The sequence below is a fragment of the Equus caballus genome, chromosome 5 (genome assembly GCF_041296265.1).
Source record: "Equus caballus isolate H_3958 breed thoroughbred chromosome 5, TB-T2T, whole genome shotgun sequence".
In the NCBI taxonomy this organism is placed as follows: Eukaryota; Metazoa; Chordata; class Mammalia; order Perissodactyla; family Equidae; genus Equus; species Equus caballus.
In genome coordinates, this window is record NC_091688.1 from 42,299,658 (window position 1) to 42,326,920 (window position 27,263).

General features: G+C 37.2%; 1 protein-coding gene and 1 long non-coding RNA gene across 4 annotated transcripts in view; one reads left to right on the forward strand and one right to left on the reverse strand.

Moving 5' to 3' along the window:
* LOC138924273 (uncharacterized) overlaps window positions 1-27,263 on the reverse strand; it is a 79,928-nt gene that overhangs the window by 34,003 nt on the left and 18,662 nt on the right. The gene's annotated exons all lie outside the window — the stretch shown is intronic.
* Window positions 1-27,263, forward strand: part of NUP210L (nucleoporin 210 like) — a 90,804-nt gene that overhangs the window by 26,812 nt on the left and 36,729 nt on the right. For all 3 annotated transcript variants that reach the window (XM_001495921.5, XM_023641096.2, XM_070268127.1), the window contains 6 exons: window positions 5,988-6,125; window positions 6,610-6,765; window positions 11,057-11,255; window positions 12,961-13,106; window positions 15,439-15,660; window positions 16,717-16,890. In XM_001495921.5, the coding sequence (XP_001495971.1) occupies window positions 5,988-6,125; window positions 6,610-6,765; window positions 11,057-11,255; window positions 12,961-13,106; window positions 15,439-15,660; window positions 16,717-16,890 (1,035 nt within the window). The remainder of the gene's footprint in view (window positions 1-5,987; window positions 6,126-6,609; window positions 6,766-11,056; window positions 11,256-12,960; window positions 13,107-15,438; window positions 15,661-16,716; window positions 16,891-27,263) is intronic.

The window sequence follows — 27,263 nt, forward strand, 5'->3', positions numbered from 1 at the left end:
CTTTATCCATTCATCGGTTGATGGGCACTTGGGTTGCTTCCACATCTTGGCTATTGTGAATAATGCTGCAATGAACATAGGGGTGGATAGGTCTCTTTTGATTGTTGAGTTCATGTTTTCTGGATAAATATCCAGTAGTGGGATAACTGGGTTGTATGGTATTTCTATTTTTAATTTTTTGAGAAATCTCCATACTGTTTTCCATAGTGGCTGCTCAGTTTGCATTCCCACAAGCAGTGTATTAGGGTTTCCTTTTCTCTACATCCTCTTCAAAACATTTCTTATCTTGTTAATTATAGACATTCAGATAGGTATGAGGTGATATCTCATTGTGGTTTTGATTTGCGTGGTCTTAATAATTAGTGATGTTGGACATCTTTTCATGTGCCTGTTGGCCATCTGTATATCTCCTTTGGAAAAATGCCTGTTCATATTAAAAAATGCCTGCGCATATCAAAAAATGCCTGCCCATTTTTTGATCAGGTTAGTTGGTTTTTTGTTGTTGAGTTGTATGAGTGCTTTATATTTTGGAAAATAACCCCTCGTTGGATATATGATTTACAAATATTTTCTCCCAGTGGGTGGATTGTCTTTTCATTTTGTTCATGTTTTCCTTTGCCTTGCAGAAGCTTTTTAGTCTGATGTAGTCCCGTTTGTTTATTTTTTTTTTTTGTTTCCCTTGCCGGAGTAGACATGGTATTTGAAAAGATGCTGCTAAGACCAATGTCAAAGAGTGTACTGCCTATATTTTCATCTAGGCTTTTTATGATTTCAGGTCTTCCATTCAAGTCTTTAATCCATTTTGAGTTAATTTTTGTGTATGGTGTAAGATATGGGTCTGCTTTCATTCTTTTGCATTGTGGCTGGCCAGTTTTCCCAACACCAATTATTGAAGAGACTTTCCTTTCTCCATTGTATGTTCTTGGCTCCTTTATCAAAGATTAGCTGTCCACACATGTGTGGTTTTATTTCTGGGGTTTCAATTCTTTGTCTGTTTTTGTGCCAGTACCATGCTGTCTTGATTACTGTAGTTTTGTAGTATATTTTGAAGTCAGGGATTGTGATGCCTCCAGCTTTGTTCTTTTTTTGCAGGATTGCTTTGGCTATTCAGGGTCTTTTGTTGTTCCATATAAATTTTAGGGTTCTTTGTTCTATTTCTGTGAAGAATGTCATTGGAATTCTGATAGGGATTTCATTGAATCTCTAGATTACTTTAGGAAGTGTGGACATTTTAACTATGTTTACTCTTCCAATCCATGAGCATGGAATATCTTTCTATTTCTTTATGTCTTCTTCAATTTCTTTCAATAATGTCTTATAGTTTTCAGTGTATAGGTCTTTCACCTCCTTGGTTAAGTTTATTCCGAGATATTTTATTCTTTTTGTTGTGATTGTATATATGATTGACTTCTCTTTTTGCTAGTTCATTACTAGTGTATGAAAATGCAACTGACTTTTGTAAGTTGATTTTGTACTTTGCTATAGTTGATTACTGTTTAAATCTCTTTATTTGTGATTGGTCTATTCAGATTATCCCCTTCTTCTTCTCCTTCTTCTCCTTCTTCTCCTTCTTCTTCTTCTTCTTTTTTGCTGAGGAAGATTTACCCCAAGCTGACATCCACTGCCAATCTTCCTCTTTTTGTATGTGAGCCACCGTCACAGCATGGACACTGACAGATTAGTGATGTAGGTCCACACCCAGGAACCAAACCTGGACCACCAAAGCAGAACACACCTAACTTAACCACTAGGCAAACAGGACTTGCCCTCTATTTCTTTTTGATTCAGTTTTGGGAGGTTGTATGAGTCCAAGAATTTATCCGTTTCTTCTAGGTCCAATTTGTTGGCATATAGTTTTTCATAGTATTCTCTTATAATCCTTTGTTTTTCTGTGGTATCCATTGTAATTTCTCCTTTTTCATTTTAAATTTTATTTATTTGAGCTTTTTCTCTTCGTTTCATTGATCCTCTCTATTGATTTTTTAGTCTCTATTTCATTTATTTCTGGTCTAATTTTTATTATTTTCCTCCTTCTGCTGACTTTAGGCCTCACTTGTTCTTCTTTTCTAATTCTGTTAGGTTTAGTTTAATATTACTTATTTGATGTTTTTCATGTTTGTTGAGGTAGGCCTGTATTGCTGTAAATTTCCCTCTTGGCACTGCTTTTGCTGCATCCTATAAGAGCTGGTATGTTGTGTTTTCATTTTCTTTTGTTTCCAGTTTTTTTTTTACTTCTCCTTTGATTTCTTCATTGATCTGATGGTTGTTCAGTAGCATGTTGTTTAGTCTCCACATATTTGTGATTTTCCCAGCCTTTTTCCTGTAGTTGATTTCTAGTTTCATAGCATTGTGGTCAGAAAAGATGCTTGGTATGATTTCAATCATTTAATTTATTGAGGCTTGCCTTGTTTCCCAACATATGGTCTAGCTTTGAGAATGTTCCATGTGCCTTGAGAAGAATGTGTATTCTGCTGTTTTGGGATGGAATGTTCTATATATATCTATTAAGTCCATCTGGTCTAGTATTTCATTTAAGGCTACTGTCTCCTTGTTGACTTTCTGTCTGGATGATCTATCCATTAATGTAAGTGGAGTGTTGAGGTCCCCTATATTATTGTGTTGCTGTCAATTTCTCCCTTTAGGTCTGTTAATAGTCACTTTATATACTTTGGTGCTGCTGTGTTAGGTGCATATATATTCATAAGTGTGATATCCTCTTGATGGAATGTCCCTTTTATCATTATATACTGTCCCTCTTTGTCTCTTTTATCTTGAAGTCTGCTTTGTCTAATGTAAGTATGGCAACACCTTTCTTTTGCTTACCATTTGCTTGGAGTATTGTCTTACATCCCTTCATGCTGAGCCTATGTTTGTCTTTAGAGCTGAGATGTGTTTCCTGGAGGCAGCATATTATTAGGTCTTGTTTTTAATCCATCCGGCCACTCTGTGTCTTTTTATTGGTAAATTCAATCCATTTACATTTAGAATGAATATTGATATATAAGGGCTTAATACTGCCATTTTATCTCTTATTTTCTGGTTGTTCTATATTTCCATTGTCTCTTTTCCCTTATATTTCTGACTGCCATTTCAGTTTGGTGGTTTTCTATGTTAGTTTTCTCAGTTTTCTCTTTATTTATGATTTGTGTCTCTGCTCTGATACTTTGTTCAGTGGTTACTGTGAGGCTTATATAAAAGATCTCATAGATGAGATAGTCCATTTTCTGTTAGCCTCTTATCTCTATTAGCCTAAGAAGGTTCACTCTCTTTCCTCTTCCCCTTCTGAGTTATTGTTGTCACAAATTGTTCTTTTCTGTGTTGTGACTTTGTGACTAAATTGAAGTGTTCTTAGTTATTTTTTATAATTTCCTTCCCTTTGTCTTTTATGTTATAATTGTTTACTAACCTATTCTGATATCGAGCTGCAATTTTCTGATTCTGTCTATTTATCTCCTTGCTCGAGGTTTTGTAAACCTTTGCTTTTTAGTTTCAGATGGGAGGGTTCCTTTCAACATTTCTTGTAAGGCAGACCTAGTGGCAGTGAACTCCCTCATCTTTTGTTTATCCTGGAAAGGTTTTATTTCTCCATCGTATATGAAGGATAGTCTTGCTTGATGGAGTATTCTTGACTGAAAGTTCTTATCTTTCAGTATTTTGAATCTGTCATTCCATTCTCTCCTAACCTGTAAGTTTTCTGCTGAAAGTCCACGGAAAGCCTGACAGGGGTTTTTTCATAGGTTATTTTCTTCTTGCTGCCCTTAATATTTTTCCTCTGTCATTGACTTTTGCCAGTTTTAATATTATGTGCCTTAGAGAAGGTCTTTTTGCATTGATGTAATTAGGAGTTCTATTGACTTCATGTACTTGTAAGTCCAGTTCTTTCCCCAGGTTTGGGAAGTTTTCAGCTATTATGTCTTTGAACAAGCTCTCTGCTCATCTGTCCCTCTCATCTCCATCTGGGATATCTATAATCTTTATGTTGCTTTTCCTAATTGAGTCAGATATTTCTCAGAGAATTTCTTCATCTTTTGAAAAATCTTAGTTTTATCTCCTCCTCCACCTGAAGCATTTCTATATTTCTATCCTCTAAATCATTAATTCTGTCCTCCATAGTGTCAGCTCTATTTTTTATGGATTCTAGATTATTTTTTTGTCTCATTAATTGTGTTCTTCATATCCAGAATTTTTTTGGTTTTTTTTTTTTTTTTAGAGTTTCAATCTCTTTGGTGAAGTATTTCTTCTGCTCATTAATTTTATTCCTGAGCTCATTGAACTGTCTTTCTCAGATTTTTTGTAACTCATTGATTTCTTCATTACAGCTCTTTTGAATTCTCTATCATTTAGATTGTAAATTTCTGTGAATTCAGGATTGCTTTCTGGGGACTTGTCATTTTCCTTCTGCTCTGAAGTCTTAATGTAGTTCTTCATGGCGTTTGATCAATTGATCCTTTGCTGGCGCATTTATGATAGTATCAGGTTGCAGATTCCACCTGCCACTGCTGGGGGTGGGGAGTGGGCAGGAGCTGTGTTTCTTTTTTTCTTTTTTTTTTTTTTTGAGGAAGATTAGCCCTCAGCTAACATTTGCTGCCAATCCTTCTCTTTTTTCCTGAGGAAGATTGGCCCTGAACTAACATCTGTGCCCATCTTCCTCCACTTTATGTGTGGGACACCTGCCACAGCATGGCTTGACAAGCAGTGCATAGCTCTGCACCCAGGATCTGCACCAGCAAACCCTGGGATGCCTAAGCAGAACACATGAACTTAACTGCTGTGCCACTGGGCCAGCCCCTGGAGCTGTGTTTCTGATCCTGCCCTGTCTGCTGGAAGTTGTGCCAGTGGAGCTTCTCTGTGTTAGTATGCTTGCCTCAGCTTAGGGGCAAGTCACAAACACACACACACACACACACACAAAGGCAGGGCCTCTGTGCTCCATCAGAAGGTCACTGTGGTGCAGGACTGCTGTGCTCAGCAGGGGACCAGCTGAGCTGGTATGCTAGGGAGAGGAGGGGTGTTTTCTTTCATGTGTGTGTGGGAAGGTTCTGCACTCATGGGCGGTTCAGCTGAGCTGCTGCACTTGGTGGGGGCTCCTTCATGGGGGCTGAGCTGCACCACTTGGTGGGGAGAGTTCCTCATGAGTGGTGCTGCTGCAGCACAGTGGGCACTCCTACAGGCTGTGCTACCACTCCAAAAGCCTTTGGCGCAGGCTGGGCTGCCCTCTCCTCCTCTTATAGTTGCACTGTCTACTATGTGAGAACCTGCAACCTAGATTGCTGCTTCTGGGGAAGAGGAGGGGTCCATTCACCTAGTTCCACTGCTTTCCAGGGATCCAGTTCCCTCACCTTCATGTATATGGCTGTGTGGATCTCTCAGATGTCCTATTGTACTATGTAGGGAATTCTCTGTTGGTTAATGAACATCCATTTAGTTTTAACTTAGAAGGGAGACACAAAGGGAACAACTTACTCCACCATGATGCTGACGTCACCTTGATAAGACTCTTTTGGGGCCAGCCCCATGACTGAGTGGTTAAGTTCAGGTGCTCTGCTTGGGCAGCCCAGGGTTTCACCAGTTCGGGTCCTATACGCAGACATGGCACCACTCATCAAGCCATGCTGAGGTGGCATCCCACATGCCACAACTAGAAGGACCCACAGCTAAAAGTATACAACTATGTACTGGGGGGCTTTGGGGAGAAAAAGGAAAAATAAAAAATAAAATAAAATCTTTAAAACTTTTATTTCAGGAAATTTTAACTACTTTCTCTGATTATTATACATATTTTAGGTCTAGCAAAATCCTTTTATTATTATTGAATCACAATAGTTGTGCTTCTTTAATGAATAGGAACATTTATTTATTTATTTTATAGATAGAAACTGGTTGAGTAATTTATTAGCATACCATTTTGTTGATGCTTTGAATATGAATGTGGATCATAAAAACAGTTGTTATAAAATCTCTTTGGCTCATTTTTTCTGCTCTTATAGAATAAAAATACTCAGCCTATAAAATTTCCAATCGTACATCAGCAAGAAGTGAAGATTTATTTTCCCATCAAGCTTACACCCAACTTTCTGGCATTTCCTCATCATCCTATGGAAATGTTATATCATTATAAAGTACAGGTATGGTGTCATTATATGAGAATTCACAATGAGATAAGTCTGATTCTCTGATAGCTTAATTTATTGAAATTTGGTTAATATTAAATTTTATTTCCCCCTAATCCTAATAATATTACTTGGTTTTTGGTGACAACCAAATCATACTCTTGAAAACTGTCATCCTAACAAGACTTGGTGTACTTTCTGTCTCTCTTCCATATTATATCCTTTCCTTGTGAGTTTTAAAAAGTTTTGTCAATCTCCCTTGTACGCTTTTTGACATTTTATGATGGTGCCATTACATAGCCTTCCTTTATTATTTTCTTTGCCCATTTCCTTGCCCTAGCTACTTTACTATCATATCATGGTTTCTTAATGTGCCCAGAAATAATTTATTATATAGTTTTATTATTTCCTAAACTTTATTTCACCAGATTTTACCTCTTCACTTAAATTCCATTTTTCCTCCTATAGTAATTAAATATAAGGTTGTATTTTTTCACAGGTAGAAGGTGGCAGTGGCAACTTCACGTGGACTTCTTTTAATGAAACAGTGGCCATGGTAACCACTAAAGGAGTGGTGACTGCAGGTCAGGTCAGGGGGAACAGTACTGTTTTGGCCCGAGATGTTCAAAACCCCTTTCGATATGGAGAAATTAAGGTACACAACTCTCTAAAGAATCTTTGTATCACCCTTGAGACATTACTGTCTAAATTTAAGTACAGTGACACATTTAAAAAATTTTCCTATTCCAAATTGGCTATATTCACTTATTTATTTGTTTATTTTTAAGCAAGATTGGCCTTGAGCTAACATCTGTGCCAGTTTTCCTCTACTTTGTACATGGGGTGCCACCACAGCATGGTTTGATGAGCAGTGTGTAGGTCCATACCTAGGATCCTAACCCGAAAACCCCAAGCTGCCAAAGAACAGCATGTGAACTTAACCACTATGCCACTGGGCCAGCCCCCAAGTTGGCTATTTAAAAATGATACTCAAATTCAATCTGGAAGTACACGTTCCTTAAATATTTCTGGACCTGGGTTGAATCCTGCTTCACTTAACAGCCAGTTATTTAATGCCTACATTTGTTTCCTAATATTTAAAATTGGGATAATGATAGTATCTACCTCAAAGGGTTATTGTCAGAATGAAATGAGATAGTGTTTACCCAATGCTTGAAATATATTCACTACTTCATTAATGTTTATCTATTTTTGTTATTGTATTTTATTGTTATTATCATATGACCTTTATAGTAACTTTATTTCTAGTCTCATATTTTTGTTTGTCAATCTTGTTTCTAAAATATTGAAAACTCTTTTTTAATGTGTTATATAACCATTTCCTACTTTTCTCCCACTTTTAATATTTGTTAATGTATGTTGTTATTCTCTGCAGAATTTAGCATTTTGTTACCAGTCAGTGAACATTTATGGAGTACCTGTAGGTACTTAACATGATACTAAGTATAATAGGACATTCAAAGAAGCATAACATATCATTCCTACTTTAAAGAATCTAAAGTCTAACTAGGTAGATATAATCACATGAAAAGTTTAATACATAACATTTTAAGTAAATTATATGTGAGATATTTTAAAGCAGTATATGATTGAGAGCTATTTGAATTGTATAGTAAAAGTACTATTAGTTTATAAAAGAAAAATTCTTGTAAATATGACTAGTCAAGACTACCAGGAAGAGGTGGGAACTTGAACAAGACTTTGAAGGATGGAACCGAGCTAAGGTCTAAGGGTCAAACTTAACCCACTGTCTTTTTGGTAAAGAAAGTTTTATCAGAACACAGCCAGTTTCATTCATTTATGTGTTGTCTGTAGTTGCTTTTGAGCCACAACTACCGAGTTTGTAGTTGCCACAGAGACTGTGTGGCCCCCAAAGCCTAAAATATTTGCTATCTAGGGGGCCAGCCCTGTGGCCAAGTGGTTAAGTTTGCGCGTTCCGCTTCAGTGGCCCAGGGTTTTGCTGGTTCAGATCCTGGGCACAGACATGGCACTGCTCATCAAGCCATGGTGAGGCGGCATCCCACATAGAACAACCAGAAGGACCTGCAACTAGAATACACAACTATGTACTGGGGGGCTTTGAGGAGAAGAAGAAAAATAAAAAGAAGCTTGGCAACAGATGTTACCTCAGGTGCCAATCTTTTTTGTTTTTGAGAAACATTAGCCCTGAGCTAACATCTGCTCCCAATCATCCTCTTTTTGCTGAGGAAGACTGGCCCTGAACTAACATCCATGCCCATCTTCCTCTACTTTATATGTGGGACGCCTCCCACAGCATGGCTTACCAAGCAGTGCCATGTCCATGCCCGGGATCTGAACCTGCTAACCCCAGGCCACTGAAGTGGAATGTGCAAACTTAACTGCTGCGCCACTAGGCTGACGCCAGTGTCAATCTTTAAAAAAAAACATATATTTGCTATCTGACCCTTTATAGAAAACATTTGCTGACCCCTGCTTTAGGTAATGAGGCGCCAACACAAGTTTTTAGTAAGGTCAATAATATGGTAAAACCTGTGTTTAGAAAGATATCTAATTGTTTTTATAGTCAGACAATAACTATAATATTTTTAAAAAAAAGGAGGGGCTGGCCCCGTGGCCAAGTGGTTGGGTTCGTGCGCTCCGCTGCAGGCGGCCCGGTGTTTCGTCGGTTCGAATCCTGGGCGCGGACATGGCACTGCTCATCAAGCCACGCTGAGGCAGCATCCCAGATGCCACAACTAGAAGGACCCACAACGAAGAATATACAACTATGTACTGGGGGGCTTTGGGGAGAAAAAGGAAAAAATAAAATCTTATAAAAAGGAAAAAAGAGGGGCCAGCCTGGTGGCATAGTGGTTAAGTTCATGCACTCCGCTTCAGTGGCCTGGTTCACGGGTTGGGATCCTGGGCTCGGATCTAGTCTTGCTCATCAGGCCACTCTGTGGCAGCATCCTACATAAAATGGAGGAAGATTGGCATAGTTGTTAGCTTAGCAACAGTCTTCCTTACAAAAAAACAAAAGAAATGAAAGATAGTTGCTGGTGCTATATACTAGTCAGCTAAAATGGATTGAAGGGAAAAAGTGAAGGCAAAGTGTCCAGTTAAGCCAACTAGTGAAATGCTATTGAGAATAGAGAGAAGGGGACAAATTGAGGATTATTTTAGAGGTAGACTTAGTCAGATTTGACTAAGTGGGGTGCGGAAAAGTGAAAGATTTAAAAACACAGTGGTTTCTAACTTTGGCAGCTGGGTGGATAGAAAACACAAGAAAAAGAAAAAGAGGAAGATGAATTCAGTTTTGGATACATTTATTTTGATTCAATTAGGGAGCATCCAGGTGAATGTTTGTAACTGGAATAGGAAATAGGAGTCTGAAGTATGTTGAAAGGTTAGGGCTACAGATAAAAATTTGGAGTTATATGCATATGGTTAGTCATTGAAGCTTTGGAATTGGATAAAATTTCCCAGGAAAAGCATACAGAGTAAGAAGAGAAGATGGACGCTGTGTAATATGGATCTCTTTAAGGGACATGGGGAGAATAAGAGGAACTAGCAAAAGAAACAATAGAAAGTGACAAAAAAGACTGTCTTAGTTCATTCCGGCTGCTACAACAAAATACCATAGACTAGGTGGCTCATGAACAACAGAAATTTATTTCTCACAGTTTTGGAGGCTGGGAAGTCCAAAATCAAGGCACTGGCAGCTTCAGTGTCTGGTGAGAGAAAGCTTCCTGCTTATAGAAGGCTGTCTTTTTGCTGTAACCTCACATGGAGGAAAGGACTAGGGAGCTCTGTGGGGTCTCTTTTATAAGAGCACTAAATCCCATTCATGAGAGCTTTACCCTCATGGCCTAATCACCTCCCGAAGGCCTCACCTCCTAATACCATCACCTTGGGGTTAGAATTTCAACATATGAATTTAGGGGAGGACACAAATATTAAATCTATATCAAAAATTTTTATTTTATAAAGTAAAAGATATTTTTTAAAAGATATGGATGGGGCCGGCCTGGTGGCGCAGTGGTTAAGTTCTCAGGTTCCGCTTCTTGGCAGCCTGGGGTTCACCGGTTCGGATCCCAGGTGTGGACATGGCACCGCTTGGCAAGCCATGCTGTGGTAGGCGTCCCACATATAAAGTGGAGGAAGATGGGCATGGATGTTAGCTCAGGGCCAGGCTTCCTCAGCAAAAAGAGGAGGACTGGCAGATGTTAGTTCAGGGCTAATCTTCCTCCAAAAAAAAAAAGGATATCGAGAAAGAGGAAGTGCTCTATAGCAGAGAACAGCAAAGGGCCAAATAGTAAATATGTTAGTGTTTGTAGGCTACATACAGTCTCTATCTCATATTCTTCTTTGTTCTTGTTGTTTTTCATTTTACAACCCTTTAGAAAGGTAAATCCCAGGGCCAGCCTGGTGGCGCAGAGGTTAAGTTTGCACGTTCTGATTCGGTGACCCAGGGTTCGCTGGTTCAGATCCCGGGTGTGGATCTACACACTGCTTGTCCAGCCGTGCTGTGGCAGGTGTCCCACATATAAAGTAGAGGAAGATGGGTACGGATGTTAGCTCAGGGCCAGTCTTCCTCAGAAAAAAGAGGAGGATTGGCGGTGGATGTTAGCTCAGGGCTAATCTTCCTCAAAAAAGAAAAAAAAGAAAGGTAAAACCCATTCTTAGCTTACAAAAGCTAAGAAAATTGTGCACTGCCGTAATTTGCCAGATTCCTAATGTATGGTTTTAGATGCTTTAGAGAGATCAATTGATTAAGGAATAAAATGAGTGGCATGTTCAGCACCTTACACACACACACATATGGTATTTAATATATGTTTTTGTATACAAAACATACATATATATTCATGTATGTGTAAATTTAAGTATTTAAGGAAAGCTTTCTTTTCTCCCAAGACTTTCCTAACATAACTTTCTTGAAAGATGAACTTTTTTCCCTCCAGATATATGTCCTAAAACTGAACAAAATGGAACTGTTACCATTTCATGCTGATGTGGAGATTGGCCAGATTATAGAAATCCCCATTGCAATGTATCACATAAATAAGGAGACCAAAGAAGCCATCGCATTCACAGACTGCTCTCATTTATCATTGGATCTGAACATGGATAAGCAAGGTGTTTTTACTCTTCTAAAAGAAGGTAAGAGTAGGCTTTTTATTTCTCCATTCTTTGTCTTTGAACTAAAGGACCAGTCATCAATTCAGAAATTATAAATTATAGTCTAAATTCACATATTAGCTTTCTTGACCATATTTTTATTTATTCTCTCAACTGCCTTGTAGTAGATATTATAATGTAATATAGAAACAAAGGCATAGAAATTGAATAACATATCCAGGGTTCATTGTGGCCAGAGAATATCAGTTTTCAATTTATGTTAAAGTCTTCTGTTTCTAGCCTCAAACTCTTTTCTTCTTTCTTTCTTTAATATATATCATACCTCTTTCTAAGAGGAATTTAGTGCCATTTAATGTATGTATACATTAAATTTATTCAAGAAAAGGAAGTATATTTTTCAAATAAAAAAAGAATATGAAGCGCTGTGCCGGTGGTGTAATGGTTAAGTTCACGCACTCTACTTCAGTGGCCTGGCGTTTGCCAGTTCAGATCCCAGGCGCAGACATACATACTGCTCATCAAGCCACGCTGTGGTGGCATCCCATATAAAATAGAGGAAGATTGGAACAGATGTTAGCTCAGCAACAATCTTCCTCAAGCAAAAAGAGGAAGGTTGGCAACAGATGTTAGCTCAGGGCCAATCTTCCTCACCAGAAAAAAAAGATATAAATAAGCTAGCTATCCTTAAAGATCAACATTGTGTTCTGTTATTGAACTTCAAATTTGATCCTGATAGCCAATGTTTTTTCATCAATAATAATGACAGTAGAAGCATCTAACATTTACTTAGCATTTACTATTTGCTAGGCTCTGTTCTGAATACTTTTCATATATTAACTCATTTAATTCTCACAATACATCTCTAAGGTTGCCATCAACTTGGAATTCTTCTTTGCCCTTGCTAGTTATACTATATAACATCTCTTGCATCTCTCTCCTCTCCTCTGTCCTCAGGGTGTCTCTCCTGATTTTTAGACCCTCATTATCTCTCACCTAGAATATAGCAATATCCTCCTAACTGTTCTTGCCCTTGATAATCATGGCTTCTAGATGGATCTTTATGAAGCTCAACTTCGATATTACTTTTCCTGCTCAAAAATTTTGAGAGGCTTCTCATTGCCAGTGGACTACAGCCAAAATCCTTTTAATTTAGTATTCAAGGCCCTCTACAATATAACCCAACCTGCTTTTCATAAGTTCATACTTTGGCTTCATACACAGCTCTAGCTAGACAAACTACTGTAGTTGAAATTTCCCGTATTATCTCCTTCATACACTCATTTGTATCTCATTTATATTTCTATCTTTGTTCATTCATTTGTCAGCTTGAGGTACTCCCTTCTACATGTATAAACCTTCCTTGATCTCTCCAGCTAGAAGTAATCTTCCTGTTTTCTAGATTTCTATAATGCTTATCATTTTCTACTAATATTTTAATTTATGTAAATATTCACTTTCCCCTTCTAAACTATATATGCCTTGAGGTCAGAACCTTTGCTCATATTTGTATCCTCACTGTACATAGAATTGTGTCTTACATGATAAATATCTGTTAATAGAAGGAACAGATTTTTATATCAATGGATATAAACAATTAGGGCCTAGTAGTTAGTATGTGAGATCAAGATTTTTTTTAATGTATTAAAATTATTATATTTCTTTAGACTTATTTCCTTGAGAATTGACTGTTTATTACCCTACTGAAGCCATGTTTTTTGATTTGCAGGTATTCAAAGACCTGGACCGACTCACTGTTCTAGTACACATATCGCAGCCAAATCCCTGGGCCATACTCTGGTAACAGTGAGTGTGACTGAATATGAAGAGTACTTGGAGAGCAGTGCCACATTTGCTGCTTATGAACCCCTAAAGGTGAGATATGTCATAGTAAGGAACTGGCATGTCTTTTCATGGACCCCACTATGTCTACTTAGGGGCTTCCTAGCTGTCTGTGATCTCTATTAAAGATCAGTGATATGTGTGTTCTCTTCACTTGCCGCTCTCACTGTTAGATCTACAGCTCTCTCATCAAACCTGAGTATTAGGGAGGTTAGTCCCTCTGCCACAGGAATATCTTTAAGTTTTATTGGCAAGTTTGAGATGTTCCTCTTTCTTTCTTCTTTTTACTGAGCGATAAAATATGTAAAGTACCTAAAGTACACTAATCTTAAGGTACTATTTGAATTTTTACAAATGTACATATCTCTGTAAACACTACCCTGAATAAAATATAGAATATTAGTATACGCTCTTTTGGAGAACTCTGAAAGGAAACTATATCCTAGGGAGGGAAGTCAATCATCTTTTACTCTTTATACTTATAGATTTTCAGCACAACAGTCATTATTTTGGGCCCCAAGGATTGGTCCATTATAATTGGGACATTATGACAGGTGGTGGTTCAAAGTAAAAGTAGATAGAGCCTGGTATGCTTTCTACATATTTGATTCCTTCAGAAGCTAAAATTGATGTCTATAAGTTCTTGCTGATAGATACTAATAAGTCCTGACTCAATGCCTCTTGGAATAAGGAGGCACCCCTAGGGGAAAAGTTAGCATGAATGAAAGAAGCAAGGTAAGTTAGTAATTTTAAAAAGATAACTTGCTCATTAAAATTTGAATTTTAAGTTGGCTTCATTGCACATTGTGCAGCATTAAGTGTTAAACATATGTTTCCAGCATATTTCATTTGTTTTCTTAGTGGATGAATCATCCTACTTGCCTAATTAAGTGAAAGTGCTTGGCTATGCCTCATTGTCATTTCATTTGTTTTTTTCTTACTTTTGTCATTATCCTTAGCCTTATTTCATATTTTTTGAATGTCCACAAATCAGATCTCCCCTGAATGGAAAACTATCCTTAAAGGAAAGAAAGTAAGATGATCATTTTTTTATTCTACCTAGTGCTTTGGTCATACATCTTTCCCTTTACCTGCTGAAAAAAATACATATGTTCTACCTGTGTTATAAATATTGTGTTTCAGTACATGGTATAGTTCTCAATTTTTCCTTTTACATATCAGTCCAACTCAGCTGATCTGATTAGTTTTCAACTATACATCTAGGAAAAAGGAATAATTTCTGTTTTACTTTCTCAGGTAGGCCTTCCGTGAAGCCTCTGGCTAGTTTCATTTCTGGGCTTATATGACATTCCGTACTATGCCTCTTTGTCACAATCATTATACTCTTTGCCTACTTCAAATCTGTCTTTCCCAGACTGTGAGCTCCACTGTGAGGCAGGACCTTATTTGGCTTTCTATTACTATATCTCCAGTGGGCCATCAATGAATACTTGTTGAATTGAAATATATATATATATATAGTTTAAGAGAATACTGCCATTAGACATAGGAATGTTTAATTTTAATAGTCTTCAGTAATAAATATGATTGACTAGTTCAAGAAAGAAATACTAAAGCATGGTTTGCTTACATTTTTAGAATGATTGCTTCAACTCTGTACTTTATTTTGTGACATAGACAGTGTGTGCCATACCAAAATAAACCTACACTTTGAGAATACTTCATCCCCCTAACACCAGTGTCCTCATCAATAATGGGATACAACTCCTCTGTATACTGGAGTGAGTAATACCTGTCTTGACTACCTCTTAGGTGAGATTTCTTTCAGAAATAGGATGAGGTATATAAATGTGTTCTTTTTATATCTCTAGGGCAGAAGTTCTTTGATACTTTAGTAAAATATCCATTTAAAATGCTTATGCAGTTATTTATACCTTTTACGTGCACAACATTGTACTAAATACCACTGAGGAAGAGAAATTCTTTTGTAAAATGTGGGTGTAAGATATTCTCTTCTCTTAAGAAGTTTACATAACTGCAGAGTATAAGAATTATTAGACATACATATGAAGCATTTGACACACTTAAATAGCACTAGGAGATGAACAAGTGTACAAGTGAATGGTAAAGATAAATACTCTAAGAGCTTAGAGGATGCACAAGTGGTTGTGCTCTGGAATGATTAATGGGTAATGTGACACATGAGCTAGGCTTGAATGCTAGGTAGGATCTAAATTAGTACAGAGGTTGAGAAGCATTCCAAGTGAGAGGTATGCCGTACATGTCTCTTAATTTTGGAATTAAGTCTAATGTCATTTTCAGCAGTCATATAACCAGTTTTTCACTTTAGAAAACTGTTGAATTCCCTAACCAATCAGAGATTAATTTCTTTAAATGTCATCAGGCTCTAAACCCCGTGGAAGTGGCATTGGTAACGTGGCAGTCTGTGAAGGAAATGGTATTTGAAGGGGGCCCTCGTCCTTGGATCTTGGAGCCCTCCCGATTCTTTTTGGACTTGAGTGTGGAGAAGACAGAGAAAATTGAAATAACACAAGTCTGGCTGCCAGCTAAGAGAAAACAGAACCAGTATATCTACCGGGTCCTGTGCCTGGATTTAGGAGAACAAGTAGGAAAATGATCTTTTTCTAACATTTCTTTAGCAATAATACTCCAAATCTTTTGTACTTCTATCCATTCCTTTTCAGATTCTAGTGGATTTAGTTTATGAACTAGATAAGAAAATTCTGATTATTGGTTAAAGGATCTTTTTTTTTTTTCAACCTTAGCATCCTTTAAATGTACCCAAAGGTTTTGGTTTGCTCATCTAAGAATTATAACAGTTCTCTAACTAAATGGTTCAAGATATTTTTGTGTGATGAGTTTATTTCAATTACTTTATCACTATCATTTGTTTCCTTGTTGTCTACAATAGAGAATGTATGATTTCCCACCTCCAAAGAATGTGAGGAAGGGGAATTTAAAGTGTCGTCTATGGTTAGCAATTTTGAAGAACCAGTTAGAGCTGTGCCGATAAGAAAATAAGTATGTTGCCCCTTATCAGTTGAATTAGTTTTGCTTATTTTTAGAGGTAGTGATGGATCTATCCACAGCTGTGCCCTGCTTTTATCAAAACCAGTAAAAAAGTTTTGTAGTTTGACTAGGGTTGAGAATTCAGTGTGTGACTATGAAACAGCCTGGCTAACCAGCCCATAGGGAGTCGATGGATGATTTTAACTTAACACCTATGCTATGATCAATTGAGTTTCTTTTTAATACCTCTAGTGAACTTTATTGTATATATGAGGAGCTATTAGTAATTTCAGGCCTAAGTATCTCCTTTTGAAGCTCTAACTTCTTTTTGTTTTCATCTTCTTTTATTCATTAGTACTTCCACCAGAGATGAGTTGAAACACAAATTAGTTTTCCCACTTTTTACCAACTGGTAACAAAAGATTTGGTGGAGGAAAAGACTGAAGTAACTGATCAGAGTTCGAATTTTTAAATATTCCCTTTGTTTTCAAATTTCTATGATACCCTTGTTTCTCTTGGCACAGATAATTAAGAACTATAATGTCCAAAGGGACTCTATACTGGAATTTGAAGAATTCTAACGCATTTAGATTGGCGCAACTGACGTCAGGTGTCTACCCAAATTATCTCTTGCTCTGATGTTTCCTTAAAGGTTCTGACATTCCGAATTGGAAATCACCCAGGTGTCCTGAACCCTAGTCCAGCTGTAGAAGTTGTGCAGGTACGCTTCATATGTGCCCACCCTGCCAGCATGTCAGTAACCCCAGTATACAAAGTGCCAGCTGGTGCCCAGCCATGTCCTCTGCCACAGCACAACAAACAACTGGTAAGTATAGTGTTTCCAACCAATTGGCACTTTTGTCTTCCTTGCTTTAGAGATACATGGTCTGAAATATAGCTTTTGTCTTATTAAAGTTAAAGAAACTCTTTTACTTGTTATTCATTCTTTGACAGTGTCTGAGAAGAGGTGATTAAACTAGGTTAGAATTGGCTACACTCACTGACTTTGCTTACTGTACTTAGATATATACATAGTCAGCTTGTAATTATGGCAATAGCCAGTTGAGATCACTCTACATAAGTTCCAAACAGTTTTGCTGAATATCCTTCTCTACCAAATCTTTTATTAGTGTTATCAGTAAGTAATAGAATGTACCTCTACTCCAAGCCCACCGTGAAGAATAATGATAAGCAATAAGATAGCTAGTAGATGGGCAACAGGGAATGAGGAATAGTTGAGTTATATAACCTAGAAACTAGAACATCAGACTGTATACTAAATGAGGTTGGCTATAATTCCAAGCATGGGAGAATAGAAGTTATTTCTTAGCCTATACAGAACAGAACAATCAATTAGTTATTTCCATTTTACAAATGAAGAAACTGAGGCTCCTAGAAGTTGAATAATTTTCCCAAAGTCATAAAACTAGAAAGCACATTCTGTCTGACTTCAAAGCATGTATTATTAAATTTTATGCTATGCTGCCTTTTTATTATAAAAGAACAAGAGTATGAGATGTTACAGGTTAGGAACCATTTTTTTTCAGAACCAAATTCCACATTTAATATTATTATTCGAAGTTTATAAATGATTCACTTTTTAAAAAAAGCACTTAGATGGAGCAGAATAAAAGTTATCCCTATAATGGCATTGTCATTTCTTTTTCATTTGAAATAATTTAAATTTATAAAAGATTTGCAAGAAAAGTGCAAGTTTTTTTCCTGGAACCATTTAAGTTACAGACATGATTCTCCATACTTTAGCATTTTTTTCTTTTTTTTAAATTGAGTATTATTTTCATACCATAAATTCACCTTTTTAAAAGCATACAAATCACAGTTGTGTAACCATCACCACTAACTCCAGAACATTTTCATTTCCCCAGAAATAAATGCCACACCCATTAGCAGTCACTCCCCATTTCCCCCTCTCCCCAACCCCTGAAGACCACTAATACACTTTCTGTCTCTATAGATTTGTCTGTTCTGGACATTTCATATAAATAGAATCATTCACTATTCACATATAAATAGGATGCCTTCACCTTTGCACCTAACTTCTTTCATTTAGCGTGTTTTCAAGATTCACCCATGTTGTAGCATGAATCAGTGCTGCATTCTTTTTATGGCTAAATAATATTCTGTTGTATAGAATACTACATTTTATTTATCCATTTATCAGTTGATGGATATATGGGTGGTTCCCACTTTTTGGCTATTGTGAATAATGCTGCCATGAACATTCATATACAAATTTTGGGGTGAACATATATTTTCAATTCTCTTGAGTTTATGTCTAGGAGTGGAATTACTTGATCATATGATAAATCTATGTTTAGCCTTTTGAGGAGCTGTTTTCCAAAGTGGCTACACCATTTCACATTTCCATTAGCGATGTAGGACAATTACAATGTCTCCACATCCTTGCCAACACTTGTTATTGTTTGTCATTTTGGTTATAGGCTTCCTAGTGGGTGAGAAGTGGTATCTCATGGTGGTTTTGATTTATCTTTCCCAGTGACTAATGACATTGTGCACTTTTTCGTGTGCTTATTTGCCATGTATATCTTCTTTGGAGAAATGTCTATTCAGATCTTTTGTCAATTTTTTAATTGGGTATTCATCTTTTTGTCATAGAGGTGTATGAGTTCTCCATATATCCTAAATAAATACAAGTTTAGAAATCCTAAATACAAGTCTCTTTTCAGATATATGATTTACAAAACTTTTCTCCCATCTTGTGGGTTGTCCTTCACTTTCTTTTTTTTTAATGCTTTTTGTTAAGGAAGATTGGCCCTGAGCTAACATTTGTTGCCAATCTTCCTATTTTTTTTCTTTTTTCTTCTCCCCAAAGCCCCCATATATAGTTATATATTCTAATTATAAGTTATTCTAGTTCTTCTATGTGGGATGCTGTCACAGCATAGATTGACGAATGTAGGTCCACACCCAGGATCCAAACTGGTGAACCCTGGGCCACCGAAGCGGAGAGCACAAATTTAACCACTCAGCCATGGGGCCAGCCCCTGTCCTTCACTTTCTTGATGGCATTTTTTGAGGCACTAAAGTTTTTATTTAGTGGTGTCCAATTTATCATTTTTTTGTGTGTGGTTGATTGTACTTTTGATGTCATATCTAAGAAACCATTGCCTAATCCAAGGGCACAAATATTTATGTCTTTGACTTCCTCTAAGAGTTTTATAGTTTTAGCCCCTACATTTAGGCCTCTAATCCATTTTGACATCATTTTTGTTTATGGTGTGAGGTTAGAGTCCAACTTGATTCCTTTGCATGTTGATATCCAGTTGATCCAGAACCATTTGGTTTTTTTTGTTTGTTTGTTTGTTTAAAGATTTTTATTTTTTTTCCTTTTTCTCCCCAAAGCCCCCCAGTACATAGTTGTGTGTTTTTACATGTGGGTCCTTCTAGTTGTGGCATGTGGGATGCTGCCTCAGCATGGCTTGATGAGTGGTGCCATGTCTGTGCCCAGGATTTGAACCAGTGAAACCCTGGGCCACTGAAGCGGAGCGTGAACTTAACCACTTGGCCATGGGGCTGGCCCTGATTTAATCTCTTTACTTGTTGTAGGTCTAGTTAGATTTTTTATTTCTTCCTGAGTCAGTTTTGGGTTTTGTATATTTCAAGGAATCTTTCCATTTCATCTAGGTTATCTAATTTGTATGCACACAGTTGTACATAGTAATCTCTTATAATCCTTTGTATTTCTGTAAAGATAGTACTAACGTCCTCCCTTTCATTCCCGATTTTAGTAAACCAACTCTTCTCTCTTTTTTTCTAAGTTATTCCTAAAACTTTGTCAATGTTGTTGATCTTTGAAAAGAATCATCTTTGGTTTGGTTGATTTTCTCTATTGTTTTTCTATTTGATTTGTTTTTGCTCTAATCTGTATTATTTCCTTCCTTCTGCTTGAAGTTTAGTTTCCTCATCTTTTCTAGTTTCTTCAGATAGAAGTTTAGGTTTTTGATTTGACATCTTTCTTCTTTTTTAGTATAGATGTTTACAGTTATAAATTTCCCTCTATGCACAACTTTCGCTAAATCCCGTAAGTTTTGGTATGTTGCATTTTGTTTTTATTTGTCTCAATATTATCTAATTTATTTTGTGATTTCTTCTTTGACCCATTGCTTATTAAACAGTGTGTTGTTTAATTTCCACACATTTGTGAATATTCCAAATTTCTTTCTGTTAGTGATTTCTAATTCCATTGTGGTTGGAGAATATACTTTATGATTTAAACTCTTTTGAATTTATATGTGTATTTTGTGTAGATTTTTTTAATAAATATATTTTATTTATAAAATTTGTTTAGACTTGCTTTGTGCTTGAACACATGTTCTATCTTGGAAAATGTTCTGTGTGCACTTGAGAAGAATATATTCTGCTGTTTTTGCAGGAGGTGTTTTGTAGATGTCTGTTTGATCTAGTTGGTTTATGGTAATCCAAGTCTTCTTTTTCCTTGTTAATCTTCTCTCTAGTCATTCTATCCATTATATAAAGTGGGGTATTGAAGTCTCCAGCTATTATTGTTGAATTGTCTATTTCTCCCTTCAGTTCTATCAGTTTTGCTTCATGTAATTTGGAGCTCTGTTGTTAGGTGCTTTATAATTGTTATATCTTTTTGATAGATTGACCTTTTGCAATACCACAATGCAATTCTGACACTAACTACCTGGAGTAGCTCAGACGCCACAGTTTTTTGTTTGTTTGTTTTTAAGATTATGATAGTTTACAACCTTGTGAAATTTCAGCTGTACATTATTGTTAGTCATGTTGTGGGTACACCACTTCACCCTTTGTGCCCTCCCCCCACCCCCCCTTTCCCCTGATAACCACCAATCAGTTCTCTTTGTCTATATGTTAACTTCCACCTATGAGTGGAGTAATACAGAGTTCGTCTTTCTTTGTCTGGCTTATTTCCCTTAACATAATACCCTCAAGGTCCATCCATGTTGTTGTGAATGGGACGATTTTGTCCTTTTGGCTGAGTAGTATTCCATTGTATATATATACCATATCTTCTTTATCCAATCATCAGTTGCTGGGTACTTAGGTTAGTTCCACATCTTGGCTATTGTAAATAATGCTGCGATGAACATAGGGGTGCGTGGGACTTTTGGAATTGCTGATTTCAGGTTCTTAGGATAGATACCCAGTAGTGGGATGGCTGGGTCATAAGGTATTTCTATTTTTAACTTTTTGAGAAATCTCCATACTATTTTCCATAGTGGCTGCACCAGTTTGCATTCCCACCAACAGTGTATGAGGGTTCCTTTTTCTCCACAACCTCTCCAACATTTGTCACTCTTGGTTTTGGATATTTTTGCCATTCTAACAGGTGTAAGGTGATATCTTAGTGCAGTTTTGATTTGCATTTCCCTGATGATTAGTGATGATGAGCATCTTTTCATGTGTCTATTGGCCATCCTTATATTTTCTTTGGAGAAATGTCTGTTCATGTCCCCTGCCCATTTTTTGATTGGCTTGTTTGATTTTTTGTTGTTGAGCTGTGTGAGTTCTTTATATATTATGGAGATTAACCCTTTGTCGGATAAATAACTTGTAAATATTTTTTTCCCAAATAGTGGGCTGTTTTTTTGTTTCAATCCTGTTTTCCCTTGCCTTGAAGAAGCTCTTTAGTCTGATGAAGTCCCATTTGTTTATTCTTTCTATTGTTTCCCTCGTCTGAGGAGTTATGGTGTCCAAAAAGATTCTTTTGAAACTGATGTCAAAGAGTGTACTGCCTATATTCTCTTCTAGAAGACTTATTGTTTCAGGCCTAATCTTTAGGTCAGATGCCACAGTTTTAAGGACATGGTCCCCAGTAAGACTGCCCTTGCTTCATATGCCAGCCACAAGTTCAGAGGTCCATAGGCCACCCACACTTCTGACCAACTGGCTACAAATTTGGTGACTCCCTCAACCACTTTGGGCTTGGTAATTTGTTAGAATGACTCACAGTTACAGGTTTATTATAAAGAATATAAATCAGGACCAGAAAAATGAAGAGAACACATAGGGAGAGGTCTGGGAGGGTCCCTAATGTGGAGCTTCTGTGTCCTCTACCTGTGGAATTGGGTTTGTGTGGGAACACATTAGGTGGAACACATTGATGTGTTCACCAACCAGGAAGCTCCACTGAGCTTTGGTGTCCAGAATTTTTATAGCAGATTTATTACACAAACATGATTGATTAAATCATTGACCTTGTGGTTGAACTCAATTTCCAGCTCCCTTCCTTCCCTAGAGGTTGTGTTGATATCACCTGGCTCAAAGCCCCATCCCTCTAATCACATGGTTGGTTTTTCTGGCCTGATCAGCCTGAGTCATCTCATTAGTGTAAACTCAGGTGTGATCCAAGGAGCCCACCATGAATAACAAACTCCTATACTCAGAAATTCCAAGGGTTTAGGGCTTACTTCTCAGGAACTGAGGACAAAGACCTGCCAACTTCTCTATTATACAACACCCTTTTATCATTGTAAAATATCCTTCTTTTTCTCTAGTGACAATTTTTGTATTAGTCTATTTTGTCTGATATTAGTATAAGTACTCTAGCTCTCTTTTGGTTGCTGTTTGTATGGTTATCTTTTTTTTCCATCCTTATACTTTGACCTCATTTGTGTTTTTGAATCTAAAGTTTATATCTTGAATAAATAAATAATTAATTTAATTTAATTGTGTGTCTTGTAGACAGTGTATAGTTGAATCATATTTTTTTATCCATTCTGCTAATTTCCACCTTTTGATTGGAGTGTGTAATCCATTTACATTTAATGTAATTACTGCTAAGGCTGCATTTACATCTACCATTTTGCTATTTATCATATGTCTTTTTTTATATTGAGGTCATTTTGGCTTCTAACTTTGTGTAAATTTCAGGTGTACAGGGACTGGCCCCATGGCCGAGTGGTTAAGTTCGCGCACTCCGCAGCAGGCAGCCCAGTGTTTCGTTGGTTCGAATCCTGGGCGTGGACATGGCACTGCTCATCAAACCACGCTGAGGCAGCGTCTCTCATGCCACAACTAGAAGGACCCACAACAAAGAATATACAACTATGTACTGGGGGGCTTTGGGGAGAAAAAGGAAAAAAATAAAATCTTTAAAAAAAAAATTTTCAGGTGTACATTGTTATATTTCAGTTTCTGTATAGACTACATCATATTCACCACCAATAGTCTAGTTTTTGTTGGGCACCATACATATGTGTGCCTTTACTCCTTTCACCCTACCTCTACCCGCTTCCCTTCTAGTAACCACTAATCTGTTCTCCTTATCTATGTGTTTATTTTCCACATATGAGTGCAATCCTTTGGTATTTGTCTTTCTCTTTCTGACTTGTTTCGCTTAGCATAATACCATCAAGGCCCATCCATTTTGTCACAAATGGCACAATTTTGTCTTTTTTATGGCTGAATAGTATTCCATTGTATATGTATGCCACATCTTCTTTATCCATTCATCCGTTAATGGGCACTTAGGTTGCTTCCACATCTCGGTTATTGTGAGTAATACTGTGATGAACATAGGGATGCATAAATCTCTTTGAATTGTTGATTTCTTCTTCTTTGGATAAATACCCAGTAGTGGGATAGTTGGATCATATCATATTTATATTTTTAATTTTTTGAGAAATCTCCATACTGTTTTCCATTTCAACATGTCTAGCTTCGATTATGCTGATATGCTTTTCTATTGTGTCAGCTCGAGCATTCAGGGAATCTATATTTTGTTTTATTTCTTCCATTGTGTCTTTTATCTCTAATATTTCTGATTGATTCTTCTTTATAGTTTCAATACCTTTTGTGAAGTATCTCCTGAACTTGTTGAATTGTTTCTCTACATTCTCTTTTACCTCGTTGAGTTTTTTGATGATAGCTATTTTGAATTCTTTGTCATTTAGATTACATATTTCTGCGTCCTCAGGACTGATTTCTGGGTACTTGTCATTTTCTCTCTGGTCTGGAGATCTAATATAGTGTTTGATATTGCTAGAGGGAGTTCTGTTCTTTCGCATTCTGGCATTATTTGGTTGCAGTTACTGCCTATCTCCACTGGGTGGGGGTCAAGAGCCACGTATTCTGAGCTCTCTGCTTTCAGCCAAAATCCCAGGGGCTGGAGCTGCACTGAGCGGGTGGGGGGAAGAGTGCTTTCTCCTGGTGCTCTCGGGGTTTTCTCCCTCTGCTCTCCTGTGGTGTTGGCTTGATGATGTCACCCCTTGCAAAAGCTTTTGCTGCAATAGAGGGCTTCCCTCTAGGCTGCAAGGGCCCTTGGGTGTGCTTGATATTCCCACAAATGACCATCCCCTCCCCCATTCCTTCCCTCTCAGAGGCCTCCTGCCGTGGATTGCAGTCTTTAAGGGAAGGGAGCAGGGCTGCCCGCGGCTGAGTGGTTAAGTTCACATGGTGGCCCAAGGTTTTGCCAGTTCAGATCCTGGGCACAGACCTAGCACCACTCATCAAGCCATGCTGAGGCGGCATCCCACATGGCACAACTAGAAGGACCCACAACTAAAATATACAGCTATGTACTGAGGGGCTTTGGAGAGAAGGAAAAATAAAAAATAAATAAAATCTTTAAAAAAAGAAAAAAGGGGAGGAAGTGAAGATTTCGCTTACCCTGTTCCACCTCCTCTCAGGGGGGCTCCAGGCTCTCCATCCTCTGTCGTGTGGCTGCGTGGATCTCTCTGACACTTTTTGTGTTGTGTTTGGATGTCCTCTGTTGGATTATGGATAGTTTTTTTGTTGTATATTGGAGGGGAGAGATGTCTGTGAGACCTCATTCTGCCATGATGCTGACGTCACTCCTCCATACTGTTTTCCATAGTGAGTGTACCAATTTGCATTCCCACCAGCAGTGTATGAGAGTTCCCTTTTTTCCACATCTTCTGCAACACTTGTTAACTCTTGCCTTGTTAATTATAGCCATTCTGACAGGAGTGAGGTGATATCTCATTGTAGTTTTGACTTGCATTTCCCTAATAATTGATGATGTTGATCATCTCTTCATGTGCCTGTTGGCCATCTGTATATCTTCTTTGAAAAAATGTCTGTTCGTTTCCTCTGCCCATTTTTTGATTGGGTTATTCATTTCTTGTTGTTGAGTTGTATAAGTTCTTTATGTATTTTGGATTAACCCCTTGATGAATATGTAATTTGTAAGTTTTTTCTCCCAGTTGATGGGTTGTCTTTTCACTTTGTTCATGGTTTCCTTTGCTGTGCAGAAGCTTTTTAATCTGATGTAGTCCCATTTTTTTTTTGCTTGTTTCCCTTGCCTGAGTAGACATGGTATTTGAAAAGCTACTGCTAAAATCATTGTTAAAGAGTGTACTGCCTATATTTTCTTCTAAGAATTTTGTGGTTTCAGGACTTACACTCAAGTCTTTAATCCATTGTGAGTTAATTTTTGTGTAGGTGTAAGATAATGGTCTACTTTCATTCTTTTGCATCTAGCTGTCCAGTTTTCCCAACACCACTTATTGAAGAGACTTCCCCTTCTCCATTGTATGTTCTTGGCTCCTTGGTCAAAGATTAGTTGTCCATAAATGTGTTGTTTTATTTCTGGTGTATTTTTTAGGGTTTTCTAATTTAGAATCATGTCAGTTGCAAATAGTGAGAGTTTGATTCATCCTTTCCAATTCTTTTTTTTAAGATTTTATTTTTTTCCTTTTTCTCCCCAAAGCCCCCCAGTACATAGTTGTATATTCTTCATTGTGGGTCCTTCTAGTTGTGGCACGTGGGATGCTGCCTCAGCGTGGTTTGATGAGCAGTGCCATGTCTGCGCCCAGGATTTGAACCAATGAAACACTGGGCCACCTGCAGCGGAGTGTGCAAACTTAACCACTCGGCCATGGGGCCAGCCCCCATCCTTTCCAATTTAGATCCGTTTTATGTCTTTTCCTTGCCTAAAAAATTACTCTGTCTAAATCTTCCATTACTATGTTGAATAAGAGTGGCCACCCTTGGCTTGTTCCTATTCTTAGGGGAATGGCTTTCAGTTTTTCTCTGTTGAGTATGATGTTGGCCGTGGGTTTTTTTATGTAGGGCCTTTATTATGGTGAGGTAATTTACTTCTATACCTATTATTGAGAGTTTTTATCATAAATGAATGTTGGATCTTGTGTGATGCTTTCTCTGCATTTATTGAGATGATCATGCGATTTTTATTCTTCATTTTGTTGATGTGGTGTATCACATTCCTTGATTTGTGGATGTTGAACTATCCCTGTGTCCCTGGAGTAAATCCCACTTGATCATGGTGTATGATCATTTTAATTTATTGTTGTATTTGATTTGATAATATTTTACTGAGGATTTTTACATCTATGTTCAGCAGTGATATTGGCCTGAGATTTTCTTTTTTTGTGTTATCCTTGTCTGGTTTTGTTATCAGGGTAATGTTGGCCTCATAGAATGAGTTAGGAAGCTTCCCCTCCTCTTCAATTTTTTGGAAAAGTTTGAGAAGGATAGGTATTAAGTCTTCTTTGAATGTTTGGTAGAATTCACTGGGGAAGCTGTCTGGTCCTGGATGTTTGGGTTTGGGGGAGGTTTTTGATTACTGTTTCAAATTCTTTGCTTGTGATTGGTCTATTCAGATTCTCTATTTCTTCTTGATTCAGTTTTAGAGGATTGTATGATTCTAAGAATTTATCATTTCTTCTAGGTTATCCAGTTTGTTGGCATATAGCTTTTCATTGTGTTCTCTTATAATCCTTTGTTGTTCTGTGGTATCTGTTGTCTCCTCTTTCATTTCTGATTTTATTTATTTGAGTCTTCTCTCTTTTTTTCTTAGTGAGCCTCGCTAAGGGTTTGCCAATTTTGTTTATCTTCTCAAAGAATCAGCTCTTGGTTTCATTGATCCTTTCTATTGTGTTTTTAGTCTCTATTTCATTTATTTCTGCTCTGATTATTATTATTTCCTTCCTTTTGCTGACTTTGGGCTTTGTTTGTTCTTCTTTTTCTAGATATTTTAGGTATACAGTAAGCTTGTTCATTTGAGACTTTTCTTATTTGTTGAGGTAGGCCTGTATTGCTATAAATTTCCCTCTTAGTACTGCTTTTGCTGTATCCCATAAGTTTTGGTATGTTGTGTTTTAATTTTTATTTGTCTCTAGGTATTTTTTTATTTCTCCTTTGATTTCTTCATTGATCTAATAGTTGTTCAATAGCATGTTGTTTAGC